The 16,124-nt window shown below is 48.7% G+C and overlaps 1 protein-coding gene across 1 annotated transcript; it reads left to right on the top strand.

Annotated features, from left to right (window-relative positions):
* Positions 1–377: 377 nt before the first annotated feature.
* On the top strand, positions 378–1,124 carry LOC135377061 (uncharacterized; the record flags this gene model as incomplete). The annotated part of the gene is made up of 2 exons (XM_064609407.1): positions 378–653; positions 766–1,124. Coding segments are annotated over 2 exons (635 nt in total), but the record flags the coding sequence as incomplete, so codon positions are not given.
* Between the last annotated feature and the right edge of the window lie 15,000 nt (positions 1,125–16,124).

Below are 16,124 nucleotides of genomic sequence, written 5' to 3'. Positions count from 1 at the left end.
CGTTTGGGGGCTAAATATCAGGCGGATTCCGGTTAAACCCAAAAGTCAAGCCCTGTGTACACTGTGCTACTGTTGTGTACTGTATTACCACACATTATTCAGTATTTTAGTTTGAGCCTAGAATGACGAGGAAAACCCTGGGTACAGCTGGAAAATTTACCATGCTATATAAAGTGCACTAAGCTCGTTCATGTGTGTTAGGAGCAGATATGCACGTTTTCCGTCATTGGCTTAAGTGCGTCCTAAGTGCACTACTGCACAGCTTATTTGAAAGACATTTCTTGCAATAGATTGTTTACATTTCTTTACCAAAGTGCAGTGCAGTGCACAAATTTAAACAGTATGCACTGGACTAGTCTTCCACTTTGCACCATCAGCACTGCGGAAGATCCAGGCAGTTGACGACAGGAGGTTCCCGATCCTTCGACAGCAGCTTCAAGCGCAAGTCAAAGAACGTTTTGGAAATGTTCTCCTAGAAACACCATATGTTGTGTCAGCTCTTCTCCACCCAAATATCAAGACACGGCTGTTCGACAGAAAGACACTCACCCCCAGCATGCCACAACTGTGCTCGAGCGAGCTCGCAAAGCAACTCCTGTCTGCGGCAGTTGAGAAGTTCAATGCTGAGGACTGCGAGAACGACCAAAATTCAGGTATGGGGTGAATTGTTGAGCTTACGACATGGGTCTGTTAATCTAAGCTACAGACTGCCACACAGTGATTTGACGAGCTGTGTTAACTGTTTTTCGTTGAACTACGTTCTAGCATCAGAAGAAATGGAGGCACCGTCGGCAAATAGCATCTTTGCTTTCTTGGATGAAGTTGCACGACCCATGAGCAGTTGTCAAACAGAGGTAGAGCAGTATCTTCAAGCGCCCCCACAAAATGCGGACCCTCTCCAGTTCTGGAAGAAAAACAGTCCCCGCTTCCCAGCACTCTCAAAGACCGCAAAATGCTTCTTGGGATTGCCCGCGTCGTCAGGCGATGTTGAGAGGCTCTTTTGTATCGCAGGGTCCCTCAAGAGAGCGCGGAGGGCGAGCCTGTCAATTGCTAAGGTTGCAGAAATGCTCTTATATTGGGAGCATAGGATCCCCAGTATCTCAAGAAATTTGGGGCAGAAGTGAAACTCAGCACGATTCCTTTGCAGTAGAGCAATACATAGGTCTCACTGCTGATTATTCATAAGTCATGGAGAAAACCTTGTTGTGATATATTAAGTATTGTGATGTATCAAGTATTAAGTACTGGTGGCACACAGGAGGTACAATGTATGTCTGCCACCTTTCCTTTATTTTATTGCCTAGCTGCCATTCTCCTAGTCTTATTTGCTTCGGCATTCTGACTGTTTGAAAGCTCCCATAAGATGACTGGCCAGTCAACTCGATAGAAAACATGAGGCCGTGGATATAAGCTCGCCTCCAAGTTCCATAACGGTCCGAGCAGTGAATCGTGCGCAGACATGAGCAGATACTTATCTAAGAGTGCAATGCCTAGTCAGAAAGGCCCTTGAACTACCACGGGAGGTTTCAAGCTGTCAAAGCTTCCTTCACGTTGTGATAATTTTCCAATAGCAGAGAACAATATGTATGTACTTTCATACTGTGTACTTTCATGCTCTTTTGTTTATATTCTCTGGGTGAAAATAAAGTTATGCCTGTATGTTAAAAACGTTCTCAGTACATGACTGAGACCTGAATAGGCTGAAGATACTATTGGGTGAATACCTTCAGGGAGGGCAAGCAAACATTTCAGGTAATATTCTGAGGAGAGCTGAAAAAATCCTAAAAATGGCTGGGGTGAGGAAAATTGCAGTAATTTTTTTAGGTGAGATGAGGTAGATTTTCAAATAAGGTGTTGGAGGTGAGGACATTTTTAGAAAACTTTCTGAGGTGAGGGAAGAAACTTCCTGAAGAAAAGGTGAGGTGAGGTGAGGAAAAGCTTCTGAATTTTTTTGAGGTGAGGTGAGATGCGAAAAATATTTAAAAAAGTTTTTATGTGAGGTGAGGAAAATAAATTGAAAAATATTTGAGGTGAGGTGAGGTAAGGAAAAGCTTCAAAAAACCTTGTGAGGTGAGATGAGATGAGGAAAAATCTTTTGAAACAGTTTTGAGGTGAGGTGAGGTGAGGAAAAGTTTCAAAACCCTTGTGATGTGAGGTGAGGAATTTTTTTTGAAAGACTTTTGAGGTGAGGAGAGGTGAGGAAAAATTTCTGGAATTTTTTTGAGGTGAGGGGAGGTGTATACGAAGAGGGGAGTCAAGTCCTGTAGATCACATAAACAAAATACAGAAGCCGACACTGAAGATTTTTACAAATTAAACTTAAACAAAAATCTTCAGTGTCGGCTTCTGTATTTTGAGGTGAAGGGAGGTGAGGAAAAATTCCAAAATTTTTTCTGAGGTGAGGTGAGGACAAAGCTCCGTTCGGAAAATCTGGGGTGAGGGCAAAGACCGTCAGGACTTTTGCCCACCTCTGGTGCAGGGACGAGCACAGCTGAAAGTGTGCAACTGGCGTCCTTTGGCGATATCCGCTGTTCCACACCAGCACCTCGAGATCCTGATGTAACAGCTGAGTCAACGTGGTATGGTGAAGCATATGTTGTAGAAGCATAATCATTCTGCAATACTACTGCTGATGTTTGAAGGGAATGCCTCAGCACAAGGGCCGCTGATATTTCGAACAGGGACTGTTCTTCTTCTGGGCACCGTCCTCGTCATTGGCATGGTATTTAAAGGGTTAGGTAACCCTTTAAATACTATGCCAATGATGAGGACGGTGCCTAGAAGAAGAAGAAAAAAAAGAGAGAAGAAACACTGTCAAGGAGCCCGCGATGAGGTAATCACAAACCTAACAGCAAAACGGTTAGGAGTAACTGTGGAAGATGCTCCACCCCGTTGGGACTTGACATGGCGAATAGATACGTCGAAATGGGAAACAAAAAAGAGAAGAAACACTGTCAAGGAGCCCGCGATGAGGGAATCACAAACGTAACATGAAAACGGTTAGGGGCAACTGGGGAATATGCTCCACCCTGTTGGGACTTGACATGGCGAATAGATACGTCGAAATGGGAAACAAAAAAGAGAAGAAACACTGTCAAGGAGCCCGCGATGAGGGAATCCCAAAAGTAACATGAAAACAGTTAGGAGCAACTGGGGAAGATGCTCCACCCCGTTGGGACTTGACATGGCGAATAGATACGTCGAATTGGGAAACAACAAAAAAAGAGAGAAGAAACACCGTCAAGGAGCCCGCGATGAGGGAATCACAAACGTAACATGAAAACAGTTAGGAGCAACTGGGGAAGATGCACCACCCCGTTGGGACTTGACATGGCAAATAGATACGTCGAAATGGGAAACAAAAAAAAAGAGAGAAGAAACACGGTCAAGGAGCCCGCGATGAGGGAATCACAAACGCAACATGAAAACGGTTAGGAGCAACTGGGGAAGATGCTCCACCCTGTTGGGACTTGACATGGCGAATAGATGCGTCGAAATGTGAAACAAACAAAAAAAAAGAGAGAAGAAACACTGTCAAGGAGCCCGCGATGAGGGAATCACAAACGTAACATGAAAACGGTTAGGAGCAACTGGGGAACATGCTTCACCCCGTTGGGACTTGACATGGCGAATAGATACGTCGAAATGGGAAACCAAAAAAAAGAGAAGAAAAACTGTCAAGGAGCCCGCGATGAGGGAATCACAAACGTAACATGAAAACGGTTAGGAGCAACTGGGGAAGGTGCTGCACCCCGTTGGGACTTGACATGGCGAATAGATACGTCGAAATGGGAAACAAAAAAGAGAAGAAACACTGTCAAGGAGCCCACGATGAGGGAATCACAAACGTAACATGAAAACGGTTAGGAGCAACTGGGGAAGGTGCTGCACCCCGTTGGGACTTGACATGGCGAATAGATACGTCGAAATGGGAAACAAAAAAAGAGAAGAAACACTGTCAAGGAGCCCACGATGAGGGAATCACAAACGTAACATGAAAACGGTTAGGAGCAACTGGGGAAGGTGCTGCACCCCGTTGGGACTTGACATGGCGAATAGATACGTCGAAATGGGAAACAAAAAAAGAGAAGAAACTCTGTCAAGGAGCCCGCGATGAGGGAATCACAAACGTAACATGAAAACGGTTAGGAGCAACTGGGGAAGGTGCTGCACCCTGTTGGGACTTGACATCGCGAATAGATACGTCGAAATGGGAAACAAAAAAAGAGAAGAAACACTGTCAAGGAGCCCACGATGAGGGAATCACAAACGTAACATGAAAACGGTTAGGAGCAACTGGGGAAGGTGCTGCACCCCGTTGGGACTTGACATGGCGAATAGATACGTCGAAATGGGAAACAAAAAAAGAGAAGAAAAACTGTCAAGGAGCCCGCGATGAGGGAATCACAAACGTAACATGAAAACGGTGAGGAGCAACTGGGGAAGGTGCTGCACCCCGTTGGGACTTGACATGGCGAATAGATACGTCGAAATGGGAAACAAAAAAGAGAGAAGAAACACTGTCAAGGAGCCCGCGATGAGGGAATCACAAACGTAACATGAAAACGGTTAGGAGCAACTGGGGAAGGTGCTGCACCCCGTTGGGACTTGACATGGCGAATAGATACGTCGAAATGGGAAACAAAAAAAGAGAAGAAACACTGTCAAGGGGCCCACGATGAGGGAATCACAAACGTAAGTAGTATAGACATAGACTGTATAATTTTGGAGCGGCATAAGAACCGAGCGGCATAAGAACCGAGCGGCACAAGAACCGAGCGCTATAACGGGCTCTTTTTTCTAATCCAAGATGGCCGATTCTAAGCCAACACAATCCAGTTCTAAGCCAACACAAGCCAAATCCAAAGCCATCTGATTGGCCGCCATTAGCTCCGCCCACTTCACACGTTGATTGGCCCATGCTAAGCCTACTGATCTTTGATTGGTTGACCGTAGCTCCTTCATGCTAATTAATTGGCTCCGCCCCCACTTCACACGCTGATTGGCTCATGCTAAGCCTTGACTGAGCATTGGTTGGTTTACCGTAGCTCCACCCCTTCATGCTAATTACTTGGCTCCGCGCGCCCGTTGATTGGCCACCGCTACTGATCGCGCGCGTTGAGTGGTTCACCATAGCTCCGCCCCCCGCCCGTTTATGTTCATTACTTGACTCCACCCATGCCCCCACCGGGCTTCACGCTGATTGGCCGGCGCGACCGCTGATTGGTCCAGGCGCGGCGGCAGCGACCCCATCTCAGATGTCCAAACTTACCCATCTGATTGGTCCATTCTAAGCCGGTCCGCGCACTCTCCCAGCCCCCCCCATCTGATTGGCCGCCGCCACTGCCTTCACCGGCACCCACCAGACGGCCCGTTGCGGCCCTATCTCAGATGTTCACACTTATACCGATTGGCCCGCCACCAGACGGTGCGCGGCGGCGGCGGCTTCAGATGGTTCTAACCCAATGTCTCTATCTCATACAACCAAACTTACCTCGTGCCACCAGATGGCGCGACTCAGGTGCATCAACTCCACGCGGTTCCGCTTCGAGGCGTCACACGAGCGAGAGAACTTCGTCGAGATGTGCTGCCACATATTGCGCTCCCGTATCACCGCAAGCAAGTTGCGGGAAATCATACGCGAAATCTTGGACGAGTACCTGTCGGCTTACAGGGAGCAATCACTGCGCGAGCTTCAGGAACTATGTCAGGAAGAAATAAGAGTCCTGGAGACGATCATCAATCGCTCTAGGAGCTATGGATGAAAATAAAGATGCATCACACCTCGGTACACAGTCTGCTCGAGTTATTCCACGATGCGCATACAGTTCCAGCACCCTGCTCGAATTCTCATCTCCGGCGCGTCCATGTGTGGGAAGACGGTGCTCACGCAGAATATAATGAGACACCCCGAATTATTTAGCATTCCACCGCAGAAGATACTCTACGTACGAAAGTATGCAGCCGGTTGGGAAAAGGATTTCGACGGTGTGGAGTTTATGGACAGGATACCCGCAGATTGGGATGAGCGATATCCCACTCTCATAGTTATTGACGATCAAATCACGGAAAAGGGGGTTCTATAGGAGGTAGAGTCGCTGTTTGTACGTGGTAGCCACCATAAGAATGCGTCCGTGATCCTGATCACACAAGCCTTGTTCTATCACAATGCCGCTTTTCGAACGATATCGCTGAACGCCAGTTATATCGTATTGTTCCGGCACGCGCGGTCCGTACAACAGATCGAAACCTTCGGACGTCAGGTATTCGGGAAACAGGGGCTCTCCTATTTTCTCGACGCATATAACCAGGCGACGGAGAAGGCGCACGGTTATTTAGTTGTGGATCTGCACGCGCAAACACCTCCCTCTCGTAGCCTGCGAACGGGTATTTTACCGCACGACCGGCAGTTCCTGTTTACGCCCGCGAAATGACGGCCGATCTTAGAAGACATCTCACGCTCCTCAAAGTATTGGCCGCCAGCAAACCGACGCACCGCGCAGAGTTACTTAAAGAGCTCAGCTGCGACGACATTCGAATCCTTTCGGAAATCTGTCTGAACATTCTACGCGGAAATATCCCACTTTCGACGGAACTTCATAAAAACCTGAAGAAACACAAAAAAAATCCTCCGCTTCCTCGCCTACAAGTCACTTCATAAGTGCCCCCGGCAGTTGAAGAAATATATTAGGGGACAACGAGGTGGTCTCATTCCCATACTTCCACTGCTCCTCTCAGGGCTATCAAGTCTCGTGGCGGGAGTCGCCGGGCGAGCGATATCCAAAGCCATCGGTCATGGCTCATAGAATAGAAATAGGTGAAGTTCTGAAATCCAACGATTCGGACGATGTAAAAGTGGGCAAAATACTGGAAGCCCTCTATTACTTGCTGAAGCGAGCTCACTATCATCCTCCTCCTCCTCCTCCTCCTCCTCTGGAACCTGTCCATTCGGAGCCTGAACCAGAACCCAATCCATTCGATTTTAATCTTCTACCCTCCGGCGTTGATAAAGCACGCGCGAAATCTGTGCTAAAAGAATTGAAGAAAGTATTCACCTGGCAGGCGGATAATGTGCTAGTATATAGAGGGAAGCGAATCAATCGCTCAAACATTGTGGCTCTCGTGAGCTACTTAGCACGTCGTAGCGCGCTCATCAAGAAACCCCGCTGGTACAAAAAAGTATCGAAAATTATAAGCGCTCTGAAACTACACCGCATTGCTCGCTGGAGCAAATATGGGGCCCTATAGAAAGATCAAGGAGAAAGGGTTAGGTGGAGTGGATCGGTACCGACGTTATCACAAGCTCACGCGCGCAGAAGCCGTGGAACAGCTGAAAAAAGAAGATGCTTACACCCTTCACAAGCCAGTGAAGAAAAAATTTAAGCGGCGCTCCATCATCGCAACTCACGTGCGGGATTTATATCAGGCAGACCTTCTGGATATGCGCAAATATCAGAAATTTAACAAGGGCTTCAGGTACATCCTAACGGTCATAGATACGCTATCGAGGTACCTGTACATGGTCCCCATTCGCACAAAGCGCCCGCAAGACGTAAAGAAAGCCTTCCAACGAGTTTTCCGTCACGGAATTCCGAAGAATTTGCTCACGGATCGCGGGAGCGAATTTTGGGGTTCCCCCGTTCGTCAGTACTTTCAGTCGCTACTAAATCACTATAGCACACAAAGCGGAATGAAAGCGGCCTCCTGTGAACGCGTGCAGAGAACAATTAGGGAAAGAATAGCCAGGCATTTCACTAGTACGGGGAAGTTTAATTATATCAACGCGCTGCCGAAGATAGTGGCCGACTATAACGACTCGGTACACTCCGTCACGGGCGAAAAGCCGAAAAACGTGAACGCCGGAAATGAAGTAGCTCTGTTCAACAGATTGAATCGTAAGACGACCCCGCGCGAGAGCAAGTATAAATCAGGGGACCAGGTGAGGCTCGCGTTAGACCGCGGCGTGTTCGCCAAAGGCTACGATCAAAGGTGGACGGCCGAAGTGTTCGAGGTGTCGCGAACGAGAAAGACCGATCCGCCCGTAGTGTACGTGAAAGATTCGACGGGAAAAGAAATACTGGGATCATTCTACGAGCAGGAGCTGCAGCCCGTCCACCATCTTTCCTCGTACGATAAGCGACTCATATCCGCGGTGATTAGAAAGAAGAAAATTAACGGGGTATTGCACTACTGGGTTCGTTGGTTCGGATACGCCAAAGATCACGATTCTTGGGTGCCCGCCAGCGATGTCAGAAAATGAATTTTACGTGTATCTGCTCTCGAACGCTAGCATGGACCTGTACCCGTCCAATACGCTGAATGACTTCACGATCGCGTTAGATAAGCCACTACACCTGGATGATTCGTACGTCGTCGGTCTAGAGGGATTTTCCATTCCCAACAGCTTCCTGAACGTGAACCAAGCGCCTGATAACCTGATAACGCTATCAACGGAGAAGTGGCAAACAAAACAGCTCACGTTCGAAGACACGGACACGCTACTGAATAAAATATTCCCCGAATATGGGATAGAGTGGACTTACGAGGAAGATCACTACGTGTTTAAGCTACCGTCGCGCGTGCGCTCGGCGAAACTAATCGACAGACCGCTGCATCTCGCCTTTGGAATCGTCGACATCGATGGAGATCACCGGGAGGGCGGTAAAGTACGCGCCGTCCCAAACGTGTTACCGCTCGCGGAGGAAAGAGCCGTTATGATGCGAGTTCGCCGGGTGATAGTGATCAATAACGATCTAATTTTAGAACCCCGATCGCTCATTACCGACACATTCAACGAATTCTTCAGAGCGACGAACGATACAGAATCACGGGTGGAATACAAAGACAACACTTACTCGCTTTCTCTCCCGACGAATTTCAACTTGTCGACCGAGTTCCTGGACCTCATTCAGGTGAAGCACATCCACGTTGAAGGATCCCGAAAGCACATCACGTGTAATCCCATAGTGAAGACGTACCGCGTCCACATAAACACTCGAGAGACGGAAAGTCGGCGCATTTCACTTCCACCGAATTACTACGAAACACCCGAAGCTCTCGTGAGCGCCATCCATGAGCGTCTGCAGCCGGAGGCTTCCCTCACGTACGATGCATGGGCGAGGAAGTGTTCGTTGAGCTTGCGGGAAAACGTGTCGCTTACATATCCGATTACTTTGCGTACCTACTGGGTTTCGGCGCGAAAACCGTATTTACGGAAAACGATACGGGCGTCGACGAAGTGACCATAGATCTTCCCATTAACTGTATTATGATATACACGGATCTCGTCACGCCCTCCGTAGTGGGAAACGGGCGGCATCCGATACTGAAATTAATTCCATTCGTATACGATAGAACGAAAGAACAACTGAGTTGCAGCTTTCTACCCATTCAGTATTTTAAGTTAGTGCAGCGCGAAATTTCCTCAATCACCGTCTCTATACGCGACGACACGGGTCGCAAGCTACCGCTACAAAAATCGCGGTAGATCGACGCTGACGCTGCACTTTAAGCATGTACACTAAGCGGTACCAATCTACGGATTTGGCGTTCCGACGGTATACAGGTCGCACCTGTACCAGAGGGGAGGCAATTTCTTGTCTCAGCTCGGGCGTTTCGCTATTCCACTCTTTAAACGCGTATCGCCATACTTAAAAAAGACGGCTGTTGCGGCCGCTAAGCGCGTGGCCAAAAATCTGTCGGAGGGAGACTCTTTCCGAAGTGCGCTTAAGAGATCGGCGAAAGATACGGGCCGTGAAATTCTCCGCGACCTCGGAGGGGCTGGCGGGCGAAGAAAGAGGAGAAAACCGGACGTCTTCGACGGCATAAATCACGCTGGTTTGCGCGGCCACAATTTAGTTGCGAGATGGACACGATTAACGTCGTACATCCCGACACTCCTCTGTTGGATAAGTCGGAAACACAGTTATTTTCCGTGCCGGGAACACAGTGGCATATACTGAAGGGGGAATATGAGGTATTTACCCGGTCGCTGACATATCCTCCGTCATAGAGTTCCAGCTTTCGAATTTGGGGCACCACTATCTCGATTTGAACTCCGCGTACATAGTGACGAAAGTCCGCATCGTACGTGACGATGGTTCGCTACCGGAAACACAGGCTGGCGATCGGACGACCTACGACGAGGTCTACCCTGTCAACGCGTTCGCCAGCTCGCTTTTCAAGAACGTAGCCGTCTTCTTGAATCAGACCATGATTACGAATAATGATTTGTATAGCTATAGAAGCTACTTGGATTTTTGCTTCACGCCAGCACCACGGAGCAAAATACCGTGCATAAAGCAGGTCTGTACACGCAAGAAGAAGCGCGTCAAACGGAAAACAACATTCGCGCTCGTGGACCGGCCGAACGATACAACCTCACACGCGGCGGCAAGACCATCGACCTGGTTTCCAAGATTCAACGTCGAGACCATTTTTCCTGCAGCCTAAGCTACTCATATCGGGAAGTGGGGAAATTAGGCTTGTTTATATCAAGGCTCCGACGCGGCGTTCCGCATTAGAAGAAGCGATCAGGTGCAGCACGCAGCATAAAGGGTGGAAATCATGAGTGCCACCTTGTACATAAACGAAAATCACCGTGTCTCCCAGCCAATTCCTCGGACACTGAAACGGAATTGCAGAAGCGCAAGGTCTCTCTACACACTGGCCGGAGTGAATTCGGCGTATTCGTTCGGCTACCAGTTGGCCAACCTGGATGCATGCCTGGAAGAGTTATTTCCTGAGAAGGATACCGTCTAAGGGTGGTGGTCGCGATTCGTGCCCACCTAGCCTACCAGGGAGCATTCATCGGGACCCGTACCGATTCGTGAACTGCGACCATTGAGTCGGCGACGCTCACACGTGACCTGGGACGGCAGGCGGAATAGGACACTAGTCGACTGTCAGCAATAACCGAGAACCACCGAAGCTACTTCAACCTCCTGGAGCAGCTGTGTGAGAAGCACGTCTCCTACGAATACGACCACTACGTTGGAAACAAGTTCCTACTGTACTACGACCTGGATCCGGATCAATCCTCCGTCCACCTGTCACCGATCAGGCGTGGAAACGTTCGTCTGCAACTCAAGTTCCGACGTGCCTTGGCCGAACCCACGACCGTATTGATACTGTCCGAGAGTGTGCGAATTATGTCCATCGATAAGAACAGGAACGTCACACTGGATTAGCGATGTTCGAGCAAGATATCGAGAGACTCCTGAAGTACAACGATTACACTTCGGCACTCTTCCGCGGTGTATACGCTCGAGACGACCGTCTGCCCGCACTGGATAGACCGGGTATGATCGTGGTGAACACCGATCGGCGACAGCAAGCTGGGGAGCACTGGATTTTGTACGCGAAAATGAAGGATGACCTCATCTACTTTGATTCCTTCGGATTGCCGCCCATCGAACCCGAGCTGAAACGCCTCAACCGTCGACGAATATAAATGATGTCTGTATCCAAAGCCTTATTCTCCAATGTGTGTGTTACTGTTGTATCGCGGCGAGCATTGTTGGCGAAAGGGAAATCACTGAAGAGCATTGTATCCGTATTTCCGATAATCTCGCCGCTAATGACCTAAAATCAATAAAGCATGCTAGAAAAGTTGTTTGTCGCTTAAAAACGCCTGGCGTCCTTTATTCTCTATAGCTCCCCACAAACTACACTTGCTTAGTCAATGAATACGCGCTATAGCTCCCTATCATATCATTCTATCAATAGAGCTTCCCATCATATCAGCCTATCTTCCTAATCCATCACAACAACGCAACATTTAAAATCAGAAATACATGTATTTTTATTTTTCCCGCTGATTACATATGGGACGCGGACTTTCGTCGCGGTCACTTCTTCTTCGCGTGAGTAAAGATGATGTCGGGCGATGCGGCTCTTTTACCATCCCTGAATCTCTCCTTCTTCTCTAGTTTCAGATCTGGTAATTCTCGCATTTCTTGCAAATCTTCATCCGTGAGTCGCCTAAAACGACTGGGTAGGTACACCTTTACCGTTTATCGTTGTCCATCAGGAGTTCCACGTACACGGACTCCCCATAGATAGTGTCCACTTTGCGTAAGTCCAACACGTCGAGCTTCGTTGTTTGGAACAATGCTCATTTTCTGAATGTCTCCATCACCGGGTTTCTTTAGTTTATCCAGCTTCTCGACAATAGATGACATATCTCTCAGTGCAAGTTTCTACGCACGCCAAATGAACTGAAAATGAGGACGACTATTACCTAACTTTCCTCATCTTGAAGACAATAGTGAAACATACCTTTCTCGTTGTGCGCTTCACGAGGAGTCGACCGACGGCTTCACAGACCTCAAATGAGTTGTATATATCGCGACTTTTATATAAAGCACCCCGGAGGAGCGCAAGGGTGGTGCGATTCTGTTTACACAATCACACGGGAACACATGTGATATATGATGCGCGCGCGAAGGACATTTGGGAAACTGCATAAGCGAACTCCCTTTTGATTTTTGTTGGCGCTTGTTTTCGGCAATGAGTTGGTGGCTCATAGGGATATTTTCCCTTCAGATAGACTTGTCTCATCAAGCACAACAGTTTACTTTTTGGTTTTAAATACCGTGGCCTCGGAAAACATGATTTACGTGCGACCCAGTTTCTCGTTACATCTCCTTGACGCAACATTTTTTTCACTAGGGCCCGCCACGATGGGTGGGAGAGTGCGTTTTTGATATTAAACAATGCACCGTCGTGTTGGGCTTGTCTCAAGGTGACCCAATTTCTCGTTACATTACCTTGACGCAACTTCCCCGAGAATAAAACAAAGCTCACACCGTTCTATAGTATAAACTCATTTTGACCATGAAGCGCATTTTGATATAAAACAGGCGACCTCAACGTGGTGGAACATGCAAACCGACTCAAGGTGACCCAATTCTCGGAGAAGACCTATTTACAATTACCTTGACGCAACATTTTCTTCGACGGGTGAATCTCACCAATGCGGCCGCGCGCGCGTTTCTGATATTAACAGATGGCCCCCAACGCGGCCTCATCCTCGAGGTGCCACATGATTTACGACCGCGTGGAAACAAGCGAGCCCCGACGTGTTGGCGCATGTAGCGTGGATGCCGGTTTATAAGCCGCGCGATCGCCTCTGGGGGGAACAGACTGCTTTCACTCGCTTCACAAGTAAGTTATTCCCTCCTTTACTTTTGCACGTTTCTTACTGATGCGCGTTTATTTTCAGTGCCTCGGTGTGTGTTCTGCTTTTTTGATCCTCACATATCGAGGATGAATCGGACGACGACGACGATTCTCGACCGCGCACCTCCTACACTGTCTGCACACGTGATGCATCGCACCCCGACTGGATACATCCTTCCTGCCCTTCTTCCAGACTGACGCCGCATTTAGAGGTATCGTCAAAAGATTCACGCTATTGGCATCTTTCACGATCAGGGAGTAGAGGATTTTGCGACAATATTTAATGAGTCACTTTCACGATAGGCTCCCATATTGAGAGCGCAAAGAATACCCTTTAGGTTTGCATTTTTCCGAGTGTTTAATGTGAGGGAAACTCGGGGGGAGATAACCGCGCACATAGCCCACTTTATGGCGTTTGCTCGCGAAGTCCCACAGCTGACGGAGCCGTCGCGAAAACCCTAATGGACCGCGATTCAGGAGTCCACCGGGACGCGTAGAAAATTATCAGCGGGAAGGGAGCGGGTTCGTGTCCACCGACGTCCAAGAAGGTTCAAATTAGCTTTTCCGCGGTGAAAACTAAAAAATTCGGATGCAAAGGGGCACTTTTCCGATCATTTGGCTAAACGCAGGAACGTGCTGACGAATATTCATTTACCGGCACATAAGGATGGGAGGTGTTTTAAATACAATACGCTTGCCCACCTGCACCCGCAGGAAAGTAATTCGTGAAAAAATGTGAAGAACTATGCCGCGGAGTACTGGTGGCCTAGTCGCTTCCCCGTTTCCTACTCTGATCTGGACGAATTCGAAGACAAAAACAGATATCCGTGTACGTATACGAGTACGTCGATCAGGGAGTGCACGTGTCGCGATCCAAAACTCGAGTATGAAAAGAAAATTCACTTATTGGCTGTAGATGAACATTTTTTCGGAATCAAGTCTCTCGAGCGCTTACTGATGAGAGACAAGGCGTTTCGTATGCGAGCGTTGCACGCGCTCTTTTAACAAGGAAGAGAGCATGGCGAAACATCGTCGCCTGTGCGCGGACGTAAACGAAATCATATTGGAATTTTGCGAACCGGGCAAAAACTTTGTAGAATTTACTAAAATACAGTACAAGCAGCAGTACAACTACGTCGTCGCGTTGGACACGGAGAGCGTACTCGCGCCCAGTGGTGTTGGCATGCAGCGTCACGTCACCTCGAGCTTCTGTGCCGTGCTCGTGCGCACCCACGACTCGAAGGTGATGCGCACAGGACCACCACGGTGAAGATTCTGCGAGGCAGTGCGTCAGAGCTTTGATGAAATGCGGGACGATATGATCGCCCTGAACGCCTGCCCCGCGAAATGGTGCTGAATGATGAGCAACGAGCGCGGCACAGAGCTGCCACCCACTGCGCGTACTGCGGGCGGGAGTTCGCGCAAGATGTATCCCGAGGTCCGGCACACTGACCATTCCAAGCGTTGTATGCCGCTGGCGAGACAAATTACATCGCAACGCTGTGGCAGACCCCCTGTAACGTAGCGTCACGACGCGGGAAAAACTGCCCATCATGGTGCACAATCTTGGCCTAACGATTTGGCCGGACTACTCGGGAATTTCACCTTCTCGGGTGGGAAGCGAGCTCCCTTCATCGTGCCAGTTCCATGGAAAAAAGTCCGATCGTTCGAAATTGCACCTTCCTATTCAGAGATACCATGCAGATACCTAAATTCGACGCTGGGAGAGCTCGTGGAAACCGTCAAATCCATGGGGGGGCGCAGAGGCGTTCCAATGCCTGAAGCAGGTATTTGGAGACGACTACGAAATTTTGCTTCGTAAAGGTGTATTCCCGTACAGCCACGTTAGCTCGTTCGCGGTCTACGACGAATTGGCTCTGCTTGCAAAATCAGCCTTCCGAAACGAACTGACTGACGGGGAGGATATAAGCGACGAAGACTATCAGTATTTCGCTGGCATCCTATTCGTGGCAATGCGCTCTAAATTACACGCGGGCAAAATTGGAGCTGATCATCGCCGAGACATGTACCGGACCATCGAATCGGTGTTAGAGGTGGACTCTGTCAGCGAGCAGGCGTCATTACGGGCTAACAACCCGCTGTGCAGTGGCTACGATCCCGATAAAGAGAGGTGTACATATCGTACATAGATTTCAACAATCTTTACGGATTCAGTATGATAAAGCACCTCCCAGTCGGCGATTTCGAATGGGTTCGAGGATTTTAGCTCCGTGGATTTTATGCGTCATCCCACAGATTCGGACGTGGATACGTGTACGTGTGCGATTTGGGTATCCAAAAATCTAACCACGCGCTGACGCGGTACTCCCCCCTGGCTCCCGAGAAGGCTGTCGTTCCGAAGGAATGGCTCTCACCATTCCAGCGAGGGCTCCTCGAAGAGTTAATGTATCAGCCGGCGAACAGCAAAAAGCTGCTGCTCACGTGCAAGGACAAGGTCGAGTACGTCGTTCATTACGCGCTGCTCGCGCTCTCTATTGAGATTGGGCATGCGGGTGACGAAAATTCACAGAATTCTAAAATTTTCGTCAGGCACCATTCTGCGTCCCTACATTGAGGACAATGTTGCCAGACGCGTCGCCATCGAGCACGACGTTCGAGAAAAATTTCTATAAAAATCTCAAATAATGCGGTCTTCGGCGTACGTTGCTAAATAAATTTAATATGCGAGACATTCGAGTAGCCTTCGATGAGGAGACGGCGAGTCGCCTCAGGAGTCGGGCGGAATGCGCGCAATGGAAATTTTGTCCCCCGATTGTGTCATGTACGAAATGCGCAAGAGAAAAGAGCGATGCGATTTCCCCTGCAGATTGGCTTCACGATTTTAGAACTGAGTAGTTAACCATGTACTCGTTCTATTATGAAACCCTGCTGAGCAAGCTCACTTGTCCGGTGATTACCTGCTACTTTGACACGGATTCTCT

Source organism: Ornithodoros turicata, unplaced genomic scaffold (genome assembly GCF_037126465.1).
Source record: "Ornithodoros turicata isolate Travis unplaced genomic scaffold, ASM3712646v1 ctg00001530.1, whole genome shotgun sequence".
Lineage (NCBI taxonomy): Eukaryota > Metazoa > Arthropoda > Arachnida > Ixodida > Argasidae > Ornithodoros > Ornithodoros turicata.
The sequence above is the reverse complement of the archived record's forward strand: the minus strand, read 5'-3'. Positions and strand labels throughout refer to the sequence as shown.